At 39.6% G+C, this 27648-nt stretch overlaps 1 protein-coding gene across 3 annotated transcripts in view; it reads left to right on the top strand.

Moving 5' to 3' along the window:
* The window catches only part of Gabra3 (gamma-aminobutyric acid type A receptor subunit alpha3), a 288094-nt gene that overhangs the window by 85271 nt on the left and 175175 nt on the right, over positions 1 to 27648 (top strand). For all 3 annotated transcript variants that reach the window (XM_060376662.1, XM_060376661.1, XM_060376660.1), the window contains one exon: positions 3747 to 3921. In XM_060376662.1, the coding sequence (XP_060232645.1) occupies positions 3782 to 3921 (140 nt within the window). In that variant the 5' untranslated portion in view covers positions 3747 to 3781. The remainder of the gene's footprint in view (positions 1 to 3746; positions 3922 to 27648) is intronic.

Genomic DNA, 27648 nt, shown 5'->3' on the forward strand with positions numbered 1-27648 from the left:
TTTTCCTTGATAAGTATGAAGTGTCCTTCTCTATCTCTTTTGATTGATTTTGGTTGAAAATTTAATTTATTACATATTAGAATGGCTACTCCTGCTTGTTTCTTGGGTCCACTTGCTTCGAAACCCGTCTTCCAGCCCTTTACTCTCAGGTAATGTCTATCTTTGTGATTTAGGTGTGTTTCTTGTATGCAATAGATTGTTGGGTCTTGTTTATGCATCCATTCTGTTAGTCTGTGTCTTTTTATTGGAGAATTGAGTCCACTGATGTTGAGGGAGATTAATGACCAGTGGCTATTAGATCCTTTGATATTGATGTTGGCCATGGTAGTGTGTTTGTGTGTTTGGCTACCTTTTGTTTAGCTGTAGTGAGGTTATTTATTTCCTGTGATTTCTTGAAAGTAGTTATTTTTCTTGGGTTGTATTTTTCCTTCTAGTATCTTCTGTAACACTGGATTTGTGTGTAGGTATTGTTGAAATTTGTTTTTGTCCAGGCCCTTCTGGTTTTCATAGTTTATGTTGAGAAGTGAGGTGTGGTTCTGATGGTTTTGCTATTATATGTTACTTGGTCTTTTACCGTAGCCGCTTTTAGCATTTTTTCTTTGTTCTGTATACTTACTGTTTTGATTATTATGTGGCAGAATGATTTTCTTTTCTGGTCTAATTCATTATGTGTTCTGTAGGCCTCTTGTATGCTTATAGGCCTCAACTTTAAGTTGGGGAAATTTTCTTCAATGATTTTGTTGCAAATATTTTCTGGGTCTTGGCGTTGGGAATCTTATTTTTCCTCTATTCCTATTCTTCTTAGGTTTTGTCTTTTCATGTTGTCTTTGGTTTCTTGGTTAGTTTTTGTCAGGAATTTTTTAGAGTTAACATTTTCTTTGACGGATACATCGATTTCTTCCATTGTATCTTCCACGTCTGAGATTCTTTCTTCTATCTCCTGTAGTCTGTTGGTTATGCTTACTTCTGTAGTCCCTGTTTTCTTTCCTAAGTTCTCCATTTTTTCTTCCATTTATGTTTTCTTTAATTTTTCTAATTCTATCTTCAGATCTTGAACTGTTTTGTTGATTTCTTTCACCTGTCTATTTTCTTTCAATTCTTTCACCTGTTTGTTTGAACATTCCTCTGTTTCTTTTAATACTTTCATCGATTTAATCATTTCCTCTCTGAAAGCCACAAACTGTTTGGCTGCATCTTCCTGTATTTCTTTATGGATGGCCATAATCTGTTTAATTTTATCTTCCTCTAATTCTTCATGTATTTTATTTGTTTCATCTATTAACCTCTTCATAAGCATAGATGTAAGGTCATTGTTTTTAATTTTGCTTATGTTAGGGTGTCCCAGGTTACTTGCCTCTGGTTACCTGTGTGCTGGTGATGCCATCCTGCTTTGCCTTTTGTCAGTTGTGCTTTTATGCTGGCCTCTACCCATCTGTCCATCTCAGGTGTTGTCTGTTAATTTCTGGTGCCTGCTGGTGTCCAGCGTTGGGAGAATCCTCATGGTAGGATTCTGAAGGAGATCTTAATTTTTTGAGTATGGTTAACTGAATGGTGGTGCTTCTCAGGAATTGTTGCAGTTCACCTCAGGCATATGGACCTGTGTGGTTTCTGTGGTGTTCAGCAAGGCTCTCCACTCATAAACAGAAGTCCTAGAGACAGCTGTCCTGCTGCTTGGTTTCTTGCTCTGAATTCAGTGAGCTGTAGCTGCTGCTGTTCAGTTGTACTTGTTGGGTGCAACACTTGTGAATAATGATGGAGTCCCGTGGTTTCATCAGTTTAGCTAGAGATAACTGGTTGCACCTTGGAGCAGTATCTGAGGGTTGCTCCAATGGCTCTCAGGCTTTTGTAGGTCTGATGTTGGAGTGGTGTGCCCCAGAACCCTAACCATAGTCTGTGGCAGGTGAGCACAGCACTCTTGTGTGCAGTAGAAGGCCAGAGCTTAGGGCCTGAGGGAACCCAGAAACTTTTCTGGAACTGGATGTCCTGAGGGTTGAAACCAATGTTTTCCCCAGTCTGTGGTGTTTGAGGGTCTGCAGGTCTGTCTGGGATGGCAAGTAGAGCAAACAAGCACAGGCCCATGGCTCCGTATTTTTGGTCACTGGGTGACTGGGTGCCTGGGTACCTGGGCTCTTTCAGCAACCAAGGGACTTTTCCTGAGAATTTTGGGGGGAGGGGTAGGTAATGTTGGCTGAGTGCTCCAAGGTCAGACCTGCTCTTCCTCTCATTGTGCCTTCTACCTGACAATAAATCTCAGTCAGACTCTGGTGCCCTGGGGATATCAGTTCTGTCTGGGATAATTAGTCTGTTGCACAGGCAGGACTCCATGCTGGCGGCTAAGCACTCCAACTTTGGGCTGGCACCTGGATGCCTGCCGGACCCAGGTCTTTTTCCAGAGATTGTCTGGGTGACCTAAGGTCGGTCCCGATCACTTCCTGCACTGTGGGGTTTTCTCTATCCTGTAAATCCCAGTCTCTGGTATGGTGGGGTGCACAGTTCAGTCTGGGACAGTGATCAGAGCACTCTGGCATAATGTGGCTCTGAGCTGATGCCTGAGTGCCTGGTGAGACCAGGGAACTCTTCTATGGTTTAGCTGGGTGATCTGAAGCTGAGTGAATCCCACACCATGGGGTTTCCTCTCACCTGGGAAACACAATCACTGGTGTTTTAGGACCCAGAGTTCTGACTGCTGGTCAATGTGCAGATCCTACTGTGCTGCTGGTCAGAAAGAATGTCCTCCCCACACCACCCTCTTGGATCCTCCAACAAACTCCAAATTACTAATTTTTATCATTATTATAATTTCATAACTTTAGTATGTCTATGCTATGCAGCTAGGCTTAGATTTCTCTTATGTTGTGACTCCTTCATAAAGAAGTTGAACTCTCCTTGACTAGGCCTTTATGGGGAAATGCATTCTTATTCAAGATATATTATATTGTATCACTCAGCATTTTTTTTTCTATCTAGTGAACTCATTTGTCTGCCCAAGATTTTCAATATGTTGGTAAATTGTTTAACTCCAGGAAGATGAGAAACAATCTTTACAACTCTATAAAGAGACTTCTGGTCTTACTGTTTTAGAATTTTTGCAGTTATATAGTTAACTAAACCAAAGTCCTCTGTGATGTGAAAGATCAAACAAGTCTTTCAGGAAAATAGAATTGAGACATGAGAGACTATCATTAAAAAATATTTTTATTTTCATTTTATTTTATGGGTGTTTTGCCTACATGTATGTCTGTGTAATGTGTATATCCCAGGTGCCCACAGAAACCAGAAGAGGATGTCAGATTCCCTGGAACTGAATTTCATATACAGTTGTGACCCACCCTATGGGTTCTAGGTATTAAACAGGGGTTCTCTCGAAGAGTACTTTAAGTCCTGAACCATCTCTCTAACATCATGGGAGCCTGTTTTAAGCTCTTACATATTACAAGAGGTAACTGAGGCTTAAGGAAGTTCTACAACTCACCCAGTCATGCAAAGAGTCAAGGAGAGAGATGTAGCTATAAATTCATTTTCCTGATTACTGACATAAGGAGCTTTGTTCTACCTTTTGCTCTTCTTGGTAGGAATATGTTCTGAAGAAGCATATATTAGGAACAAATATTTCTTTACCTTGTTCAGGTTAAGAGTGTTAAATAACTGGCTGGATACTAGAGAAACAACAATTTTAAGCATTTCTAAACCTCTTTTCTATCCCTTTGTTTTCTACCCATTTGTCGGTCTCCTTCCCTGTACTATAGGTATCACAGGTCTCTTCAAGTTGCTTTCTAAGAAGATGATAATCACACAAATGTGGCTCTTCTATGTGACCAGAGTTGGACTTCTTTTCCTGATTAGTTTTCTCCATGGAACCACTGGCCAAGGGGAATCAAGACGACAAGAACCCGGGGACTTTGTGAAGCAAGATATTGGAGGGTAAGAAAACTTAATCCTTGGAAGAAAATATGAATGCTTTGAATGCCTACCTTTATACCCATATTTCTTGAAGGAACGAAATGATTATTATCTGTGTATTTCTGTCACCCATTCTTATCCACCTTGATGTCAGAATTCTGACCAGACTATTAGAAGACAGCTTCTGTAACTAAGATGGTTAATATTCAATCTGTTGGTCAAATGAACATTATATTCTTATATCATTTAATTTCCTCAGTAAAAAGTAGCAGTATTTGGTGTTTTTTTTTTTCCTTCCTTAACTTTGTTCTGTCATAAAATAAAGCATGCATATATAAACATGCACATAGTATAAATAATTATTTTACTGACTTATTTTTAAAACACTTCCATGGGGTTAGGTTCTCTACAGTAGAACATCACCCAAAAATCTCTGGTTAAATGTCTTGAAAAAGAATGCCCTCAAGAGGAAACTAAGGGCGTAAGGGCAGCAAGATAGAGAAAGGTGAAAGGTAAAAAGGGCATAGTAAAGATACTATGTAACATAAATATCAAGTGTTACATTTTACTTTCCATTTCTTCTTTATGCATACATATACCCAACTTTTATTTATTTATTTATTTATTTATTTATTTATTTATTTATTTATTTTTCTTACTAGTTACATTTTGTTAAATCTGTATCCTAGCTGTATCCCGCTCCCACATTCCCTCCCAATTCCACCCTCCCTTCCTCATCTCCTCCCTGTCCCTTTCCAAGTCCACTGATAAGGGAGAACCTCCTCCCCATTCATCTGATCCTATTTTATCAGGTATCTTCAGGACTGGCTGCAAAGTCCTCCTCTGTGGCCTAAAAAGACTGCTCCTCCCTTAGGGGGAGGGGAGGTCAAAGAGTCAGCCATTGAGTTCTTGTTAGAAATAGTTCCTCTTACCTTACTATGGGAAACCAATTCGTTACTGAGCTACCACGGGCTGCATCCAAGCAGAGGTTCTAGGTTATATCCATACATGGTCCTTGGTTGGAGAAACAGTCTCAGAAAAGATCCTGTGCCCAGATATATTTGGTCCTTGTGGAGCTCCTATTCTTTCCACATCATACTAACTTCCCTTCTTTCATATGATTCCTTGTACTCTGCCAAAGGTTTGGTTATGAGTCTTAGTATCTGCATTGAAACACTGCTAGGTAGAGTCTTTCAGATGCCTTCTACGTTAGACTCCTGTCATACATTCAATGCACATCCCATTTGTCTTTCTAAATGAGGATTGATCATCTTGCCCGTGTCAGCTTTCTTGATTATCTTTTTTAGCTGTATAGATTTCATTATGTTTATCATATCTTTTAGGTCTATATAAGTGAGTATATACCGTGTTTGTCTTTCTCCTTCTGGGAATGAGAAAAGATCATTCCCAGAAAAGATCATTCTAGATCCCACCATTTGCCTCCAAATTTCATGATTTCCTCCTTTTTGATTGCTGAGTAGTATTCCATTGTTTAAAAATACCACAATTTCTGTATCCATTCCTCCATTGATGGATATCTGGGTTGTTCCCATGTTCTGGCTATTAAAAATAAAGCTGCTATAAACATGGTTGAGCAAATGTCCTTGTTGTGTACTTGAGCAAATTTTGGGTATATACCTAGCAGTGGTATAGCTGCCACTGCTGGGTCTTGAGGAAAACACTATTCCTAATTGTCTGAGAAAGCACCAGATTGACTTCCAAAGTGGTTTTACCAGTTTACATTCCCACCAGCAATGGAGGAGGGTTCCCCTTTCTCCACAACCTCTCCAGCATGTGTTGTCACTTGAGTTTTTCATCTTGGCCATTCTGATGGGTGTAAGGTGAAATCTCAGGGTCGTTTTGATTTGCATTTCCCTAATGGCTAATGAGCTTGAGCATTTCTTTTCTTTTTTTTTTTTTTTCAATGCAGTTTATTCAGGAACATTGAACAATCCTCGGACCCCGGGGAAAGCCAGCCCAGAGCTTAAATAGCCTCTGGGTAGCCAACCCAGGCGTGCCACGGGGGCAATGCAGATAGGTCCACATACATGGAAGCAAGCCAGATCCTCGGCCTTAGCCAAATGTGGAGTTGTTCGTGACAGAGAGCACTCACCATCGGGAAGGTGGAAGGCGGAAACCAGCTCCATCTTTAAGGCATAGCATTCCGCAGCTCTCTACAGTTCCCCCTTTTTGTTTTAGACGCATCAGGCAAGAGTAGAGGTCTGATCTCTGATATTAGAAATAAATTGGGACTTTGTACAGATGTTCATTTAGGTGTCATCCACCCAAAGAGCATCAGACCATCCGATACCTTTTTCTCAGAGGCGGGACCTGGGGCATCAACCCGCATGCAATCAGACATGCTCTTCTCTGGGTCCAAAGCGGCTGACCCTGAGTGCAGTGCTTAGCCTCGCATCCTGAGCGTATCATTTTAGCTTTTTATGGTATCCAACCATGCTTGGGGAGAATGTCCTGCTTCAATGGCTGTAAAGGCCTGAATGATCATGGCTGCATCACACTGTTGTGAGACTCTAATCTTGCATATATACCACAGGCAAACCAGACTGCTCAGACCCTGAATAATCATTTAGCCAATGTAGCTCATGCCTTAGTTGTACATAAAGGAATTAATGCTCAACTGAAAGGAAGCTTGATGGTGTTCAATCAGAGGATTGACCTCTTGCAGGAGCAAATTGATACCCTATGGCAAATCGCTCAACCTGGCTGTCAATGAAAGTATGCTGGACTTTGTGTCACTAGCATACAACATGAGAATTTTTCCTGTGCTGCAAATCTGTCTAAACAATTGTCGAGCTATATTTTAGGTAATTGGACTGGAGAATTCGATACTACGATGGAGCAGCTGAGAGTGGCCATTGTCACAGTAAATTCTACCAGAGTGGACGCAGGACTAGCCACAGGATTATCAACATGGATTGCTGCAGCCATGAATCATCTGAAGGAATGGGCGGGCATGGGAGTGTTAGCAGGCCTTCTGGTGTTGGTCTCCTTGGTTTGCCTGTGGTATATATGCAAGATTAGAGTCTCACAACAGTGTGATGCAGCCATGATCATTCAGGCCTTTACAGCCATTGAAGCAGGAGCATTTCTTTAAGGGTTTTCCTGCCATTCGATATTCCTCTACAGTGAGTTCTCTGTTTAGCTCTGTTCCCAAGTTTTTAATTGGATTACTTGGTTTGTTGCTTTTCAGCTTCTTTAGTTCTTTATATATACTGGATATTAGCCCTCTGTCAGATAAAGGGTTGGTGAAGATTCTTTTCCAATCTGTAGGCAGTCATTTTGTTTTGATGACGGTTTCCTTTGCTTTACAGAAGCTTTTCAGTTTCATGAGGTCACATTTATTTATTGTTGCTCTTAGAGCCTGTGCTGTTGGTGTTCTGTTCAGGAAATTGTCTCCTGTGCCAATGAGTTCTAGGCTGTTCCCCACTTTTTCTTCTAACAGATTTAGAATATCTGGTTCTTTGTTGAGGTCTTTGATCCATTTGGACTTTAGTTTTGTGCAAGGTGATAAATATGAAGTTATTTTCATTTTTCTGTATGTAGACATCCAGTTGGACCAGCACCATTTGTTGAAGATGATGTCTTTTTTCCATTGAATGGTTTTGGCGTCATTGTTAAAAATCAAGTATTCATAGGTGTGTGGGTTTATTTCTGGGTCTTCTATTTAATTCCATTGATCATCCTTTCTTTTTCTATGCCAATATCATCCAGTTTTTGTTACTATTGCTCTGTAGTACAGCTTGAGATCAGGGATGGAGATACCTCCAGATGATCTATTGTTGTACAGGATTGTTTTGGAGATTCTTGGTTTTTGTTTCTCCATATGAAGCTGAGAATCTTTTTTTCAAGTTCTGTAAATAACTGAGTTGGTATTTTGATAGGAATTGCATTGAATCTGTAGGTTGCTTTTGGCAGGATGGCCATTTTCACAATGTTAATCCTACCAATCCATGAACACGGTAGATCTTTCCATCTTCTGATATCTTCTTCAATTTCTTTCTTCAGAGACTTGAAGTTTTTCTCAAACAGGTCTTTCACTTGCTTGGTTAGTGTCACCCCAAAGTACTTTATGTTATTAGTGGCTATTGTGTAGGGTGTTGTTTCCCTAATTTCTTTCTAGGCCCTTTTGTCTTTGGTATACAGGATGGCTTCTGATTTTTTTTTTTTTTGAGTTGATTTTGTATCCTGTTACTTTGCTGAAGGTATTTATCACATGAAGGAGTTCTCTGGTTGAATTTTTGGGGTCGTTCATATATACTATCATATCATCTGCGAATAGTGACACTTTGACCTCTTCCTTTCATATTTTTATCCCCTTGATCTCCTTTAGCTGTCTTATTGCTCTGGCTAGGACTTCAAGTACTATGTTGAAGAGATATGGAGAGAGTGGGCAGCCTTGTCTTGTCCTTGATTTCAGTGGGAATGATTTAAGTGTCTCTCCATTGAGTTTGATGTTGGCTATAATTTTGCTGTGTATTGCCTTTACTATGATTAGGTATGTGCCTTGTATTGTTGATCTCTCCAAGACTTTAAACATGAATGGGTGTTGGACTTTGTCAAATGCTTTTTCGCTATCTAAGGAGATGATCATGTGGTTTTTTTTCCTTCAGTTTGTTTATGTGGTGGATTACACTGATGGATATCCGTTTGTTGAACTACCTTTGCATGCCTGGGATGAAGCCTATTTGGTCATGGTGGATGATATCTTTGATGTGTTCTTGGATTCGGTTTGCAAGTATTTTATTGAGTATTTTTGCGTCACTGTTCATAAGAGAGATAGGTCTGAAATTCTCTTTTTTTGTTGGGTCTTTGTGTGGTTTAGGTATCAAGGTGACTGTGGCTTCATAGAATGAGTTTGGTAATGTACCTTCTGTTTCTATTTTGTGGAATAGTTTGAGGAGAATTGGTGTTAGCACTTCTTTGAAGGTCTGGTAGAATTCTGTGCTGAAACCATCTGGCCCAGGGCTTTTGTTGGAAGGGAGACTGTTAATGAATGCTTCAGTTTCCTTGAGGGATATAAGGCTATTCAGTCTTTCTACCTGATCTTGACTTAATGTTGGAAGATGGAATCTATCAAGAAAATTGTCCATTTCATTTAGATCTTCAAATTTTGTGGCATATAGGCTTTTGTAGTATGACCTAATGATTGTTTGGATTTCCTCAGTGTTTGTAGTTATGTCATCCTTTTCATTTCTCTGCTTTTTAGTTAGTTTGGTTAAGGGTTTGTCTATCCTGTTGATTTTCTCAAAGAACCAGCTTTTTGTTTCATTGATTCTTTCAATAATTTTATTTGTTTCTACTTGACTGATTTCAGCCCTGAGTTTGATTATTTCCAGCCATCTGCTCCTCTTGGGTGTATCTACTTCTTTTTTTTTTCTAGGGTTTTCAGTTGGGCCATTAAGGTGATTGTATGTTATGTTACAAATTTCTTCTTGCAGGCACTTAGTGCTATAAATTTTCCTCTGAGCATTGCTTTCAATGTGTGCCATAAATTTGGGTATGTTGTGCCTTCATTTTCATTGAATTCTAGGAAGTCTCTAACTTCTTTCTTTATTTCATCCTTAGCCCAACTGTCATTGAGTAGCAAGTTTTTCCGTTTCCATGTGTGTGTTGGCTTTTTGTTATTTTTGTTGTTGTTGAGGTCCAGCTTTAGTCCCTTGTAGTCAGATAGAATACAAGGGATTATTTCAATCTTTTTTTCTGTTGAAGCTTGCTTTGTGACCAACTATATGGTCTATTTTGGAGAATATACTCAACTTTTTATTTGACATGTTTACTTAGGTATTCTACAAAATCCTCAAACTAAGCATGCTAAAGTATCCTCTCCATCTCTCACCTTTTCCCTAAGATCAAACAACAAAATATCCTGTTTTTCTTTTTCATGTTTGTGTCCAAAATATTACCATGTACATGTTCAAGTCAGAAAATTATAGTAATCTTTACCAATTTTCTACCTTCCCTCTCCAAATTGCCCAAAATCTTACTAAAATCTACCATTTTATCCTCCATGTTTTTTTTTTTTTTTGAATTATTTTATTTTCCTTTACTAGCCCAGTTTTCTTCAATGTTGTTTTCAAGTAGACTATAGCAAGAGTTTCTGGTTAACTTACTGCCTAAAATTTTGCTCCTATTCATCTCTATTCTGTAGCTATTTTCTTCTATAATGCAAGTCAAATCTTATATTTGAATAGTTTATTGCCATCTTCTTGTCTTGAGACTTAAATCAAGACTCCTAAACATGATGCTATAATGTCCAAATTCAATTTTTTCATTAATTACATTTTTTTTTCACTTTGTATCCCCCTGTAGCCTCCCTTCTCCCATCCCAATCCCACTCTCCCTCCCTCTTTCCCACCTGTGTCCCTCCCCTAGTACACTGATAAGGGAGGTCCTCCTCCCCTTCTCTCTGACCCTAGTCTATCAGGTCTCATCAGGACTGGCTGCATTTTCTTCCTCTGTGGCCTGGTAAGGCTGTTCCTCCCTCAGGAGGAGGTAAAACAGCAGGGCAATCAGTTCCTGTCAGAGACAGTCCCTGTCCCCACTACTGTGGAACCCACTTGGACACAGAACTGCCATGGCCTACCTCTGTTCAGGAGTTCCAGGACATCTCCATGAGTGGTCCTTGGCTGGAATATCAGTCTCAAAAAAGACCCCTGTACCCAGACTTTTTGGACCTGTTGCTCTCCTTGTGGAGCTCCTGTCCTCTCCAGGTCTTAATATCTTCCAATTCTTTCATAAGAGTCCCTGCACTCTGCCCAAAGTTTGGCTATTAGTCTCAGCCTCTGCTTTGATATCCTGCATGGTAGAGCCTTTCAGAGGCCCTCTGTGGTAGGCTCCTGTCCTGTTTCCTGTTTTCTCCCTGTCCCAATGTCCATCCTCTTTGTCTTTCTGAATGAGGGTTGATAATCTTACCCAGGGTCCTCCTACTTTTAGCTTCTTTAGGTGTACAGATTTTCATATGTTTATCCTATATTATATGTCTAATATCTACTTATGAGTGAGTGTATAATGTGTGAGTCATTTTGCTTCTGAGATACCTTACTCAGGATGCTCTTTTCCATTTTTTTAACTTTATTTCTTATCCCTCCTGCCCAAATTCAGCGTTATTCTACATTTTTTACTTTCTTTTTTTTAGGTCTCCAAATCTGTTCTTAGTGATATAAAACATGTTTATTTCATTTTAATTTTAATTAAACATAATTACATCATTTTCTCCCTTCTCACCTCTCCCAAGTCTCTTCATTCCAACTCCATCTACGTCCCTCTTCCCAAATTGTTAGACTTGTCTTCCACAATTATTATTATGTGTGTATGTATGCAAGTGTATATAAATATAACCTGCCTAGTTCATTTTTATGGTTTACTTGTCTATGCTTTTACTTTGTGTTGACAAACAATTAGAGGGCTCATCTCTGGGAGAAGTTAATTCTCCCTTTCTTAGCAGCCTTCAGTGGCCTGTGGTTTTTTGTCCAGGAATTTGAGATTCCCCTCTCCTATGTTATCTTGCCCATTGATATTGCTATTTTGGTTGTGTTTATGTAGCCATTTCTATGATAGACTGTTTCACAACAGACTTCCTTATATTCTAGATCTTACAATCTTATTGTCCCGTTTTCTTGATGTTCCCTGATACATACCAAATTCTTATCAATATTTGTACTATCACTGCTAGAAATGACTACCTTGGGTTGAAATACTTTAGAATTATCATAATATTGTTTTTATTTAATACAGTTATTTAAATAACCTTCATGTGGGGTTTTGTTTTGTTCTTTTGTTTTTACTTTACATATTTTTAAAGTTTGTGGTCACTATGCTGGGCAGATTCTGATTCCAATCCTAGTACCTTTAAAACCCACATAAAAAAAACCAATCAGTTTCCAATCTCATGACTCTCAGGGCAGCTTCTGCTCCATCAAACTGTCCCTATAGCCTTGAGCTCAGTGTCATCTTCTTTCTCAGCCACGTGGCCAGCTATCCTTCCAGCGTACATGAATACATCTGTCTTCTTCTGTGTCTCCTGGCAAAAAAACTTTACATTTTTATTAGCATATATTTAAAATAATTATTTATGACATTTTCATACATGCATGTAATATATTTTGTTTATACTCACCCCCATTGCCTTCTCCTGTCTCTTTATATTCCTTCTTATCAGTTCTTTTCTTCTTCATGAATGCAATCTCTTTTGCTTTCATTTAATTTTAAAATCTAAATTCCCCATATGAAAGAAAACAAATAATATTTATCTTTCTGATTTTTTGTGTTATAGCTATTTTATCCGTTGGTTTTACCCTTCTTTTTTTGTTGTTGTCATTTTTATTTGACTATTGTCCACTATTCATGGAAATAGAATTGTTCCTTAGTACTTTTGTAAATTGTTTTATTACAATTTATTCAACTTGTATTCTTACTGTGGCTTTCTCTTCCCAGTCCTACCCAACCTCCCTCCTTTCCCCCTATGCCCTTTCCCTAGTACACTGATAGTGGAGGTCCTCCTCCCCTTCTATCTGACCCTAGATTATCAAGTCTCATCAGAACTAGCTGCATTATCTTCTTTTGTGGCCTGGAGAGGCTGTACCCCCAAGGGGGAGGTGATCAAAGAGCAGGCCACTGAAGGTTGATTATTTTAATGTATTCTGCTCCTTTCTATCTTTTTTCAACATTTTATAGTAATCTCTGGTTGAAGAATAGAGAACTAGGCTTGTGTTGTTTGAATTTTGGTATATTCATGATCTCAATATTAAAAAATTTAACCAATTCTGTCTTATTAATTCCTTGAGTCTGATTTCCCTTGACTAGATAGGTGTTCTACAAAATACCTATCTAAATGCATAAAGCTCACGTCTTCATATTTTGAAGTTTTTACAATTTCACTTGTAGGATCCAGTTTTTTAAAAATGTATTATGTTTTTTTTATCATCTTTTTAAACATGATTTTTAATTTTTTACAATTTATTCACTTTGTATCCCAGCTATAACCCCACCCTAATGGCCTCCCAATCTCACCCTCCCTCCCTCTCTCATCTCCTCCCATGCCCCTTCCTTAGTACCCTCATAGGGGAGGACCTCCTCCCCTTTCATATGACCCTAGTCTATCAGGTCTCATAAGGACTGGCTGAATTGTCTTGCTCTGTGGCCTTGAAAGGCTTCTCCCCCTCGGGGGGGGGGGTGATCAAAGAGCCAGCTGCTGAGCTCATGTTAGAGACAGCCCCTGTTTCCCTTACTAGGGAGCCCATGTGGAGACTGAGCTGCCATGGGCTACTTCTGTGCAGGAGTTCTATGTTATCTCCATGAATGTTACTTGGTTGGAATATCAGTCTCAGAGAAGACTTCTAGGCCTAGATTTTTTGGTTCTGTTGTTCTCCTTGTGTACCTCTAGACCCTTACAGGTCTTTCTCCCCCTTCATTCATAAGATTCCCTGCAGTCTGCCCAAATTTTCTATCATATTAATGATTTTGAACAAAAAAGTTCCTTTTCTTATAATTTTTATTCTCAGAAAGAGTATTTATTATATTTCTCCCACAGCTGCTTTTTGTTTTTATCCTTAATGTTGTCACCTTTCCTGTTTATATTATTTTCTAACATCCTGCTCAAGCTTAGAAAAAGAGACATTCAAACACTTTAGCAATTATGTTAAATAAGAGAGAAAGAAATCTTTCCTGAACCAGCAGAGTAAATAGTTTGTTTTTATAGCAAGGGCAAAATAGTTGAATAGCTCTTCAATTAGAGACCTTTTCTTGTTTATTCTCTTTCAAGCTAAAAATAATTCATTCTTTGTACATATGAGACAACTAAAGACTTCACACTGGTTATTATGTATGGAATTCTTCATATTTACTAAAAATAAATGAACTATCTCAAAGTATATAGTGCATGCTGACAGTTTCCATACTTAAAAGAGCTATCGTTACCATTTGTTTGTTTCTTCATCCTCTTAATTATGTGTTTTAAGAAATCGATTTGTTGTATTACTCTGTGGTTTAATTTCTTAAGTCTCCTGTTCTGGATATTCTAGCACCTTTGACAATCAGTAATGTCCTATTGGCTAGCTCTTCATTTAAATCATATGTTAATATCAATGATCTTCAGTGTTTGGTTTTTCCAAGCTTGAAAGTGGACTTTACACCAGAAGACTGTAATACAGAAACTTGGAGCACAGTGCCTAAGAGTTTGTATTTGACTAAATGTTCTAGATCATGCTAATATAAGACGCTTTGATAAATGCTTTGGAAAGACAGCTAATAAAATGATGATGTGCAACAGATGTTATATGAAAGAGGTTTATTGAATGGAAGTGAGAAGAACAGAGCAAGACATGGTAGGGTAGGCTCTGACAGAGAAAGGGGAGATAGCAGTGGAAAGGAAGATAGTACAAGAGAGAGAGAGAAAGTGGTAGGTTGGTCCTTCTATGGAGCAACTGAACCATGACTGCAACTACCTGCTGGGTCACAAAAGATGACAACATAGGTTGCTAAGCAACCCAGAAGCAGGCTGCCTAAATACTAACATTCTTCCTTTTTCTATAATTAAAAAATGAGGAGCTTGGGCTGCTTCTCATGTAAAACAAATTAAAGTATATAAATGAAAGTTCATTGGAAGCAGCTCTTAGTTTCCATGCAAGGGGATAAGAGAGAGAGAGAGAGAGAAATAATTGCAACAAAATGTCCAGATTACATGGTCAAGAACAGAAGGGAAAGCAACTGCCCTGAAAAATTCAGGGTAGATGGTAGAGTTTGTTAGCTATGCCCAGTAACTGAGGAATGCTGGGAAAACCTGGAGCTATTTATCCTGGGCCATTCCAGCCTTTTGTTGATAATAAGTGAATTACAAGCAGAAATTCTCTTCTGGCTACTTCCTGCTGACACTGAGGTTACTGTAGGGAGGTCAAAGGCTGACATGCTGGCCAAGTACAGGAAGAACATGCTGTTTTGATGCTGTCCAGGGTCTGTAAGAACATCAGTGGCTGAGAGGAAAAGTGCAGGTCCAGTTTGATGGGAGTCTGTGAGGTCAGACTGGAGTACCTGTGGTAGCTGCCTTGGCACTGTCATGGACGTAGGAAACACCTGGATCTGGATATACTGGATATAATATACTATAATATACTGGATATATTATAGGCAGAAGACAAAGTTAAGTAGATTTTGGAGAAAATTCCTTTAGGTGTATATTTAAATTTTTCGGAGAGCAAACAGAGGTGGAAGGTTTGGATCAAAAAGACTTGAACATGGGAATCTTCATTTACCCAAGGGAACCTCCATTTACCTAATCACTGACAGTAATTCAAAAGGTTTTATTTTGGATCTGTCTTCTAAGGGAACTTGAGGCCAAGTTCGGTTGCAGAAGTGTGTAAGTTTAGAGGTCCTTACACAGGCATTAGGTATAGAAATCTGAAATTCTGGAAGATATCCCAGAGGAGAATCTGGAGGAATGGACAAATGAACTATTCCCATTAGGCAGGTAGGAGTCAGTGACCTGTCAAGGTGCCCAAGAGCAAGGTTTGACTCAGTAAATTAGTATGGTACAATCTGTTCCAACAGCTTGTCAGTGTTGGCCAAAGACCAAGGGCAAAGTTTCCCATAGCAGACACATTTTACCTAGCTAGGATTTTGTAAATGAGCAAGAAGGGCATGGAGCAAAACCATGCTATTAGAGGAAAAATCTTACCCAAGCAAGAAGAAGGTCCTAGATGAAGGGTTTGGATATAGGTTGGCAAGTGGTAGGAAGCATTTGTGCCAACCAGAAGTGAAGACTCAATTGGCTGGTGTTGGATGTAGTAATGTAGTGATCAGGTAGCTGAGATTTGATGCCAACCAGAAGGGAAGACTAACCAGTTAGCCTGTGTTGGATGTAGGAATGTAACAATTTAGTAGTCAGGAAAGGGAATTCCCAAAACCAGGGAAGGGGGAGGAATCCCATCCTCTGAGATAGGCAATAGGTGCAGTACTTATCTGGAGCTCAATGACCTGAGAGGTGGATTGTGGTGGATTTCCTGCAGCTTGCAAGAATCTCTTTTAAATTTTACAAAGGAGATAAAACTTCAGACATGTTAACACCACAATTGTAATTTGCAGTGAAATATACATTAGGGAAAAAGGCCATAGACATACACATTTGTGTTAACAGCATAAGCATTCTTTAAGTTGAGCTCTAAAAAGCATTTCATGAAGTAGAAGGGACAAAAACTGACTCGATCTTAACCTTTTGTATGATTACACATTATAGAAGAGAGGCTTTTTCCTCTCTATCCAGAGAAGACTCTATGTACATAAGTCTAGCACAATGAGGAACAATATTTAAGTCTATCCTTAAGAGACAAACCAAAGGAGATTTGAATTTTTGAACCATGATAGTGGGTGGTATTATGGAATGTTTTTGTATTAGAGTTACATTAATAAATCAGAGCTCTATTGATAAAAGTCAAAGCTCTGCACAGTCAATATAACAGTAGCATAGCAACAGGAGGAAATATTAAGCATTTTTCCCTATTTAGGATACCTTAAATCACCTTAGACCTTGCAACCTTTACAAGTTGCATTTACCAACCTTAAAACATTTTTTAGGTCCTCATAACTAAAACTTTTGTATCTTTAGGCCTTGTGTTTAATTATTTACTATTAGACATAGGTGAGACTGCTATGAACATTAACTGCCCTTTAGTAAAGGGATATTAATAAGTTATTTCTGAGACCTTTTGCTTGAGTCTGACAACAAGACATACCTTGTCTAAATCTGACAGTAACAGCTCTAGAAGGCTTAAGGCCTGGTCTCCTGCATATGAAAAGAACTGAGAAGGCATCTGAAGTCTCCCAAAACAGAAGTTGGCAATATGTCTGTGGGACCTGAGTGTGAGGTTAAAATAGACCTGCAATGTTACCCTGGGCTGGGTGGTGAAGATCATGGAATGTAGGAGCCATTTGTCCTCCTCCAGGCTAAGGAGCTCGAAGGCTGAAAGTGTCTGCGGCTCTTGTGCTGGTTGAGCCTCAAGAGGACAAGCCTGCATGGGAGCATTTTGACTTTTGCAGATCAGTCTGCTAGCAGGCAGCCATGGCTTGTTGAGGCAGCAGGCAGGCTAGCATCCTTCCTTGCTGCATTTGAAACAGTTAACTTTCTGAGTTGATTTTTGGCTATATCCCTGTGGGATGGGGCATTGCAGACTTCTTGTTTTTTATGTGTGGGAATGCCAACAACTTCAGAGCAGCAGCCAAGGTTTGCAGCATAATTTTGTCCTATAGATGAGCCTATTGGGAAGACTCCTCTCTTATCATTTTTAGCAACCCCCATATGGTGACTCAAGGACTGTCCTCAAATGTTTAATTAAGATAGAAGTGAGAACATAAATATATTTTTGGACATGTTAAAGGACTTGATCATTTATGAAATGACTTACTACTAACTTGCACTCATTACCTATCAAATATTAGGGCTTTAGGATTTGTCCCTGTTACATTGGAGCCTTAAAAGTCATAAGCATAGTCCATTAATGTGAGAGCATCACAGTTTCCTGTATGATTTGGTATATAAAAAATCCATAGCTTATAAAAGTCTAAAGTTATTTTATAGATTAATATTATTACTATTTTTAGAAAACAAGACCAAGTAAGTATATTTTAACCTTTTGATAGTGAAGATATAGCACAACAATGAAGTTTGAGCATAAATAGATAAATGCTTCTAAAATTAATAGATCTTAATTTAAAATATCCTTGGAATTATATTCTATATTTTAAGGGTATGTAGGCAAAAACTTATACTTAGTAATTCCTGAGTAATAAGCTTTAAAACAAACAATATAGTAAACTGAATAAAGCAATTTTAAAATTACATTCAAATTTATTATACCAAATCTATTAGCCTGAAAGCCTAGTGGTGAATCCAGATCACAGGCATCTCGTGGTGGGAGAAACAATACTTATTTACTAATTTAGGAATTGATAACAACATAGGCAGTTAGACATACATATTGATTTAGCTTAATTTGAATAGACCTTTATAACCTTGAAATTTTAGCATCATACAAAATTATTTTGAATCAGGGTTGAATCATATATATATATATAGCATGTTGTAAAATATAACTTTGAATTTAAATATCCATATCTATTTAAAATGAGAGTTGTCTGTCCTGTTTGCCTTTCTGAGTGAGGATTGATCATCTTGCCCAGGGTCCTCCTTCTCTCTTAGCTTCTTTAGGTGTATAGATTTTAGTATGTTTATCCTATATTATATGTCTAATATCCACTTATAAGTGAGCATATTCCATTTGTGTCTTTCTGCTTCTGGGATACCTCACTCAGGATGATATTTTCTAGTTCCTACCACTTGCCTACAGATTTCATGATTTCCTTGTTTTTAATTGCTGAGTAGCATTCCATTGTATAAATACACCATAATTTCTGTAGTCATTCCTCTGTTGAGGGTTATCTGGGTTGTTTCCAGATTCTGACCATTATGAATTAAGCTGATATGAACATGGCTGAGTAAATGTCCTTGTTATATACTTGAGCATATTTTGGATATAAGGCTAGGAATGTTAAAGCTGGATCATGACGAAGTATTATTCCAAATTGTCTGAGAAAGCACCAGATTGATTTCCAAAGTGGTTGTACAAGTTTACATTCCCACCCACAATGGAAGAGGGTTCCCCTTTCTCCACATCCTCTACAGCATGTATTGTCACTTGAGTTTTTGATTTTAGCCATTGTGATGTGTGTAAGGTAAAATCTCAGGGTCGTTTTGATTTGCATTTCGTGATGACTAAGGATGTTGAGCATTTCTTTTAGTGTTTCTCTGCCATTTGATATTCCTCTATTGACATCAGAGGAGGGAGAAAACGGAGCAGACAGAAGCCTACCACAGATGGCCTTTGAAAGACTCTATACAGCAGGGTATCAAAGCAGATGCTGAGACTCATAGCCAAACTTTGGGCAGAGTTCAGGGAATCTTATGAAAGTAGGGGGGAGATAGAAAGACCTGGTGTGAATAGAAACTCCACAAGGAGCAAAACAGAACCTGAAAATATGGGCACAGTTGTCTTTTCTGAGACTGATATTCCAAAAGAGGACCATGCATTGACATAACCTAGAACCCCTGCATAGATGTAGCTCATGGCAGCTCAGTCTGCAAGTGGGTACCCTAGTAATGGGAACAGGGAATATCTCTGACATGAACTCAGTGGCTGGCTATTTGATCATCTTTGAGGGGGAGGCAGCCTTACCAGGCCACAGAGGAAGACAGTAGAGCCAGTCCTGATGAGACCTGATAGACTAGGGTCAGAGGGAAGGGGAGGAGGACCTCCCCTATCATTGGACTTATGGAGTGAAATGGAGGGGACAAAGAAGGGAGGATGGGATTAGGAGAGGATGAGGAAGGGGGCTTCAGCTGGGATACAAAGTAAATAAACTGAAATTAATAAAAAATAAATTTTTTTGTGGTTAATATTTTTCTTCTTTATTTTCTTTTTTATTTTTTTTTACTATTAATTACACTTTATTCACTTTGTATCCCCCCATAGCCCCCCCTCCACTCCCGGTCCCACCCTCTTTCCCCTTCCTTCACCCATGCCCCTCCCCAAGTCCACTGATAGGGGAGTTCCTCCTCTCCTTCCTTCTGATCTTAGTCTATCAGATCACATCAGGAATGGCTGCATTGTCATCTTCTGTGGCCTGGCAAGGCTGCTCCCCCCTCAGGGGGAGGTGATCAAAGAGCAGGCCAATCAAATTATGTCAGAGGCAGTCACTCTTCTCATTACTATGTAACCCACTTGGACATTGAACTGTCATTTGCTACTTTTGTGCAGGGGTTCTAGGTTATCTTCATGAATAGTCCTTGGTTGGAGTATAAGTCTCTGGGAAGTTCCCTGTGTTCAAATTTTCTAGTTCTGTTGCTCTCCTTGTGTGGTTCCCGTACTCTCCAGCTCTTACTCTTTCCCACGTCTTACATAAGATTCCATGCACTCTGCCCAACAGTTGGCCATAAATCTCAGTGTCTGCTTTGATAGTCTGCAGGGCAGAGGCTTTTGGAGACCCTCTGTGGCAGGTTCCTAGGTTGTTTTCTGTTTTCTTCTCCTTCTGATGTCCAACCTCTTTGCCTTTCAGGATGGGGATTGAGCGTTTTAGTCAGGGTCCCCTCTCTTGCTTAGTTTCTTTAGATGTATAGTTTTTAGTAGGTTTATCCTATGTTATGTCTATATGAGTGAGTATATACCGTGTGCATCTTTCTGCTTCGGGGATAGCTCACTCAGGATGATCTTTTCCAGGTCCCACCATTTACCTGCAAATTTCATGATTTCCTTATTTTTCATTGCAGAGTAATACTCCATTGTGTAGATGTACCACAATTTCTGCATCCATTCTTCAGTTGAGGGGCATCTGGGCTGTTTCCAGCCTCTGGCTATTACAAATAAAGCTGCTATGAACATGGTTGAGCATGTTTATAGCAAATGTCCTTATTGTGTACTTGAGCCTCTTTTGGATATATGCCTAGGAGTAGTATGGCAGGATCTTGAGGAAGCGCTATTCCTAGTTGTCTGAGAAAGCACCAGATTGATTTCCAGAGTGGTTGTACAAAATAAAAAATAAATTTGAAAAATAAGATGAGACTTGTTTTTAGTCTAAAAGGAGATAAAAATAGAGGTTTTTTTATGACTAAGGAAGTCTTATAAATGTAAAAACCCAATGAGCAAATTATATAAATCATTAGATAAGAATTTACAGCATTAAAATTTTTTATTTAAGAGTAGAGTAGTTCCTACAGAAGTTAGGAAGAAAAGAATTTTTTTTTTAATATCTGGGAAGTAGGACCTTAGAGGTCAGAAATATTTTGAGAACCAGTGTTTATTAATTATAGCTTGGAATTTTGCAAGAGTGGGGTTGGGTTGAGCAAATGGCATGGCTTCTAAATTTTAAAACTACCATTGTGGCTTGCCATGTGTGGTATGTAATTGAGATGGCACAGTGAGACCAGGTGCTTGCTGGTTGGATGGTTGTCCTGGCCCGTTTTGAAATTCTCTGTATGTGTGTGACATGAATGATTAGAAGTCAGCACTACTGAAAACCCTCCTATGCAAATAAGTCCCTTTTGGCAGACATTCAGTGCAATTTAAAGTCATCTCTGTGTGTGCAGGGTCTGTGTGTGGACCGGGTCTCCAGCAATTGCTTAACTAACACCAACAGTGTATAAGCAGGCTGTGTCTGTGACAGTTCGAGTGACAAGGGTGAGTGTCCCACTTTCCCCATGCCAATCTAGCCAGCATCCAGAGGTCCTAGACTAAGCTTACTCTCTGGTGGTGGGGGAGAGATTAGGAATAGCATAGTGTCTGCCTTTGCTTAGTCTGAGTGGCAGTGAGGAGAAGGACAGGTGAGCCTTTTAAAGGCAGGGCAGTTGAGAGAAAGTGTAGGTTTTAAGGTACATGTGTTTGAGTAGTGGTTAGGGGTAGGTGGAACAGAAAAATAATCTGTTGCTGGCATCATTGTTTGCTTAAAGAGATCCTGGCATGACCATACCAGGTGTTACCAGAAGAGCCTTTCCAGCCAGATACATCAATGAAATGATGATGCACAATAGATGTTATATTAAGGAGGTTTATTGGATGGAAACAGAGAGAGAGAAGGAGAGAGCAAGACCGGATAGGGGTAGGAGGTGCCTCGAAAGAGAAAGGGGAGAGAGGAAGATAGTGCAAGAACAAGAAGGCAAGAGAGAGACAAGTTGGTGGGTCGGGCCTTTCATGGAGCAACTGAAACACACCTGATAGGTGCAACTACCTGGTGAGCGACACATAATGACATCATAGGTTGCTAGGAAACCCAGAAGCAGGCTGCCTAAATAGTAATAGTTAATCTCTGTTGCATGCTTTTCAATCAGTTTTCTCTGGTGGTACTGCCTGTGTGGGTTTCCATGGAACGTGAATGAGGATGTCCTCAGTTTCAATGAGACTTTAAGTACTGGGGTGGGCTAGTGGGAGACCCTCTTTCCTGGGGGATAGAGGAGAGAACAGGAGAGAGGGAAGATGGGGTAAAGAGGAGTAGAGGATGGGGTCTATGACTGAGATACAAAGTGAACAACTAAATAAACTTAAAACTTAAAAAAAACTTTCATCTTTGAGGGAAGCTTGTTACAAAACAGACTTTCAAAGGGGAGGTAAAACAACAGTGTTCTAAAGACAGGTGTACCTTCCAACCTTCAGGGAAGCTCAATAAGGTCAACAAGTAAACAATTCAATAGTTTCAGGAGGTCCCTGAACCCAACTAGATTCACTAAGCTTCTTTATCTCCTAGAGTGCATAAACTATTAGGACTGCTAAGAGATACTCTCAGAGAAGCTGAGATGCCTGGAATAAGTAGAGACTAGCTGAGCAGGCTGGAAGAGGCTCAGAGCAACTGAGCTACCTCCAAAGAACAACCTCTAACCCATGGAGTTGCCTGTCAGTTGAATAGTGTGCTCCAAGTCTCCAGCTTTGTAGAACTGTCTGGCTTTTGGTGATGCTACTGTCTTTAAGACATTTCTGCTTCTGCAAGTAACTCTTAGTATTTCACAAACTCATTAGTTCACAAAGTTTGTACTTGGGTGGTATCCATACTTTGATCTGTTTAATCATCATGTAAGTGTACTTTTCTGACTAAAAATTATCAGTTATTCATTAATGGTTAAAAAGGCACATTCAAAGCTATTAAGTGAATACCAAATGAATATTATATCAAGGTATTACAGTTTGTTGAGTCAGTCTAGCTCTGAAACGATACAAATGAGCCACTTTATTGGAGACTATTTGAACAGGTGGAATTTTCAAAGTGATTCACTATGGTGTAGGTGTAAGGAAGGCACAAAAAATAGATGAACTCAAAGCAAATAGATGACATATCACGTAATGCATGTTTTCTTATGAGATATGTAGTTCTCTAGTTCTTAAGATTTGAGACCCCAGCGAGTTGAATCTAAATTTTTCCTTTCTTTATATGGATTTTAGCAATGATGTACAAACTAAGTTGAATTCAGCAGACCAAAGAGCCTTATAGTCACCACATGCCAAAATTATAAAAAGAGAAAAAAAATAGAAAAAAAATGAAACAAAAATTTTCTGGTCCTGTGTGTGGTGGTGTATGCCTGTAATCTTAGTACTTGGTAGATAGAGATAAGTAGGAAGATCAGAAGTTCTGTATATGGCCTGAGTTATATAAGACTTCTTTAAAAATTGTATCCAGGGGAGGCGGGGCAAGATGGCAGCACGGGGACAACTCTCAATCTGACCAACAGCACAGCAGGATCAGCACAGTGACCAGCAATCAGAACTCTTGGCCATAAAACACAAGCGATTGTGTTTCCCAGGTGAGAGGATACCCCATGGTGGAGGATTCAATCAGCTTTAACTCACCCAGCTAAACCGCAGAAGAGATCCCTGTTCCACCAGGCGCTTGGTCGCCAGCCCAGAGCCACATGCCAGTGTGCTCTGGTCACGGACCCAGACTGAACTGTGGGCACCACAACATCACAGACTGGAATTTCCATTTGAGAGATAACCCCACGGTGCAGGAAATGATTGGGACCGACCTTACGTCACCCAGACATCCCCTGGAAAAGACTTGGGTTCAGTGGGTGCCCCAGGAACCAGCCCAGAGCCAGAGCCAGGGACCCAGGGGCCAGCACAGAGCCCTGCCTGTGAGCCTGATTCACTGCCTCAGATAGAACTGTGGGCCCCAGGGCACCAGAGACTGAGTTGCACTGTCGGGTGCAAACCCACAGGGAGGGAAAAGGCTGGTCTGATCTCAGAACACTCAGCTGATACCTCCACCCCAAAAAGGTTTCCAGAAAAATTACCCAGTTTACGCAGACACCCAGGCTCCCAAAGGTCAGAAAAGGCAGAGCCACTAGCGTCTGTTCCTGCGGGTTCTACTCACCATCCCAGACAAAATGGCGGTCTCCAAAGCAAAGACTGGGTGTCCCTGTCAGGAGGATACCCCACAGTGGGGGGATCATCAGGTCTAACGCTCAGGACACTCAGCACCAAAAGACTTTCTGGATTCATGCAGACTCTAGGCTCTAGCCTTCTACTGCATGCAGGAGCACTGTGCTCACCCACCATTATTGAGTACCGCTAGGGCACTGTGGCACACAGCTGCATCCTCAGACCTACAAAAGCCAGAGAGCCATTACAACAGCCCTCAGATAGTGTGCCAACGATCAACCAGTTATCCCTAGCTAGGCTGACAAAACTGTGGGAATCCCTGGTCCTTCAAGAGGGCTGCACCCAAAAATTACACCTTAAGAGCAACAGCTGCTACTCACTAAATTCAGAGCAAGAAACCCAGCAGCAGGACAGCCATCACCAGGACCTCTCCTGATGAGAGGAGAGCCTTCCTGAATACCACAGTTACCATACAGGTCCATACACCTGAAATGAACTGTGACAATTCCTGAGAAGCACCACTATTCAGTTAACCATACCCAAAAAGCAGAGGAGAACTTCTGAACCCCGCCAAGTGGATTCTCCCTGTCCCAGGACTCAGCAGACACTACAAATTAACAGACAACACCTGAGACAGAGAGATGGGTAGAGGCCAGCGAAAAAGCACAACCAACAAAAGGCAAAACAACCAGAACCCAGTTATCCAGGGGCAAGTAGCCCTGGACACCCTAACATAAGTGAAATTCGAGAAGATGACCTTAGATCTATGCTAATGAAGAGGTTAATTGAGGAAGTAAAAAAATGCATAAAGAAATGGGGGAAGATATAATAAAACAGATTATGGTCATTCATAAAGAACAGGAAGATGCAGCCAAACAGTCTTTGTCACTGAAAGAAATAAAAGAAACAGAGGAACGTTCAAACAAACAGCTGAAGGAATTGAAGGAAAAACAGGAAAATACAGTCAGACAGGTAAAGGAAATCAACAAAACGGTTCAAGATCTGAAGATAGAATTGGAAAAATTAAAGAAAACACAAACTGAAGAAATCACGGAGAGGGAGAACCTAGGAAAGAAAACAGGAACTACAGAGTTAAGCATAACCAACAGACTACAAGAAATGGAAGAAAGAATCTCAGGTGTTGAAGATACAATGGAAGAAATCGATGTATCCGTCAAAGAAAATAATAAATCTAAAAAATTCCTGACAGAGACCATCCAAGAAATTCAAGACAACATAAAAAGACAAAACCTAAGAATAATAGGAATAGAGGAAAAAGATTCCCTCCTCCAAGGCCCAGAAAATATTTTCAACAAAATCATTGAAGAGAATTTCCCCAACTTAAAGGGGAAGCCTATAAGAATACAAGAGACCTACAGAACACCTAATAAATTAGACCAGAAAAGAAAATCCTCCCTTCACATAATAATCAAAACAATAAGCATACAGAACAAAGGAAAAATAATGAAAGCTGCAAGAGAAAAAGGCCAAGTAACATATAATGGCAAACCTATTAGAATCACACCTGACTTTTCAACAGAGACTATGAAAGCCAGAAGGGCCTGGACGGATATCATGCAGACCCTAAGAGAACACAGATGTCAGCCCAGGCTACTATACCCAGCAAAACTCTCGGTCATCATAGATGGAGAAAACAAGATATTCAATGACAAAAAAAATTCAACAATACCTACAAACAAGTCCAACATTACAGAAGACACTAGAAGGGAAAATACAACCCAAGAAAACTAGCTACATTCAAGAAAACAAAGGAAATAAATAACCCCACTACAGTAAAACAAAAAGCAACCAAGCACACAACCTTATGACCACAGCCAACATCAGTATCAAAGGATCTAACAGCCACTGGTCATTAATCTCTTTCAACATCCATGGACTCAATTCTCCAATAAAAAGTCACAGACTAACAGAATGGATGCATAAACAAGACCCAACAATCTGTTGCATATGAGAAAAACACTTAAATCACAAAGATAAACATTACCTGAGAGTAAATGGCTGGAAGACGGTTTTCGAAGCAAATGGACCCAAGAAGCAAGCAGGAGTAGCCATTCTAATATCTAATAAAGTAGAATTTTCAACCAAAATCAATCAAAAGAGATAGAAAAGGACACTTCATACTCATCAAGGGAAAAATCCACCAGGAAGATATCACAGTCCTGAACATCTATGCCCCAAATGCAAGGGCACCCACATTTTTTTTTTTGTAAAAGAAACTTTAATAAAATTTAAACCACACGTATACCCCCACACAATAATAGTGGGAGACTTCAACACCCCACTCTCAACAAAAGACAGGTCAACAAAACAGAAATTAAACAAAGAAGCAATAACTCTGACAGAGGTCATGAATCAAATGGACCTCATGGACATCTACAGAACCTTTCACCCAAACTCAAAAGAATTTACCTTCTTCTCAGCGCCTCATGGAACCTTCTCCAAAATAGACCATATAGTTGGTCACAAAGCAAGCCTCAACAGATACAAGAAGATTGAAATAATCCCTTGTATCCTATCTGATCACCATGGACTAAAACTGGACCTCAATGACAAAAATAGCAAAAGGCCTACACACACATGGAAAATGAACAACTTGCTTCTAAATGACAGCTGGGTCAGAGAAGAAATTAAAGACTTCCTACAATTCAATGAAAATGAATGCACAACATACCCAAACTTATGGGACACAATGAAAGCAGTGATAAGAGGAAAGGTCATAGCACTAAGTGCCTTCAAAAAGAAATTCGAAATATCTCATGCAAGCAACTTAATGGCTCATTTAAAGCCCTAGGGAAAAAAAAAAAAAGAAGCAGACACACCAAAGAGGAATAGATGGCTGGAAATAATCAAACTCAGGGCTGAAACCAATAAATTAGAAACAAATAAAACAATTTAAAGAATCAATGAAACCAAGAGCTGGTTCTTTTAGAAAATGAACAACATAAACAAACCCTTAGCCAAACTAAAAGCCGAGAGAAACTATCCAAATCAACAAAATCCTAAAGGAAAAGGGGGACATAACCACAGACACTGAAGAAATTCAAACAATAATTAGGTCTTACCTATTTCTAACAGGAACTCAATGACTGGCTCTTTGGCCTCCCCACCCCTGAAGGGAGGAGCAGTCCTGTTAGACCACAGAGGAGGGTTTGCAGCCAGTCCTGAAGATACCTGATAAAACAGGAACAGATGAATGGGGAGGAGGTCCCCCCCATCAGTGGACTTGGAAAGGGGCACGGTGGAGATGAGGGAGGGAGGGAGGGCCTGGGAGGGAAAGAGGGATCGGGACACGGCTGGGATACAGAGTTAATAAAATGTAACTGATAAGAAAAAAAATAAAAAAAATAATAATTAGGTCTTACTTCCAAAGTCTATATGACACAAAATTTGAAAATCTAAGTGAAATGGACAATTTTCTATCTGATTCTACATGCCAAATCTGAATCAAGACCAGGTAAACCAATTAAATAGTCCTATATCCCTTAAGGAAATAGAAGTTGTCATCAAAAGTCTACCATGCAATAAAAGCCCAGGTCCAGATGGTTTTAGTGCCAAATTCTACCAGACCTTCAAAGAAGAGCTAACACCAATACTCTTCAAACTATTCCACAAGATAGAAACTGAAGGACCACTACCAAACTCATTCTATGAAGCCACAGTCACCTTGGTACCTAAACCTCACAAAGACCCAACAAAGAAACAGAATTTCAGGCCAATCTCCCTCATGAACATTGATGCAAAAATACTCAACAAAATACTTGCAAACCGAATCCAAGAACACATCAAAGATATTATCCACTATGAC

The sequence above is a fragment of the Meriones unguiculatus genome (assembly GCF_030254825.1).
Source record: "Meriones unguiculatus strain TT.TT164.6M chromosome X unlocalized genomic scaffold, Bangor_MerUng_6.1 ChrX_unordered_Scaffold_30, whole genome shotgun sequence".
Taxonomy (NCBI): domain Eukaryota; kingdom Metazoa; phylum Chordata; class Mammalia; order Rodentia; family Muridae; genus Meriones; species Meriones unguiculatus.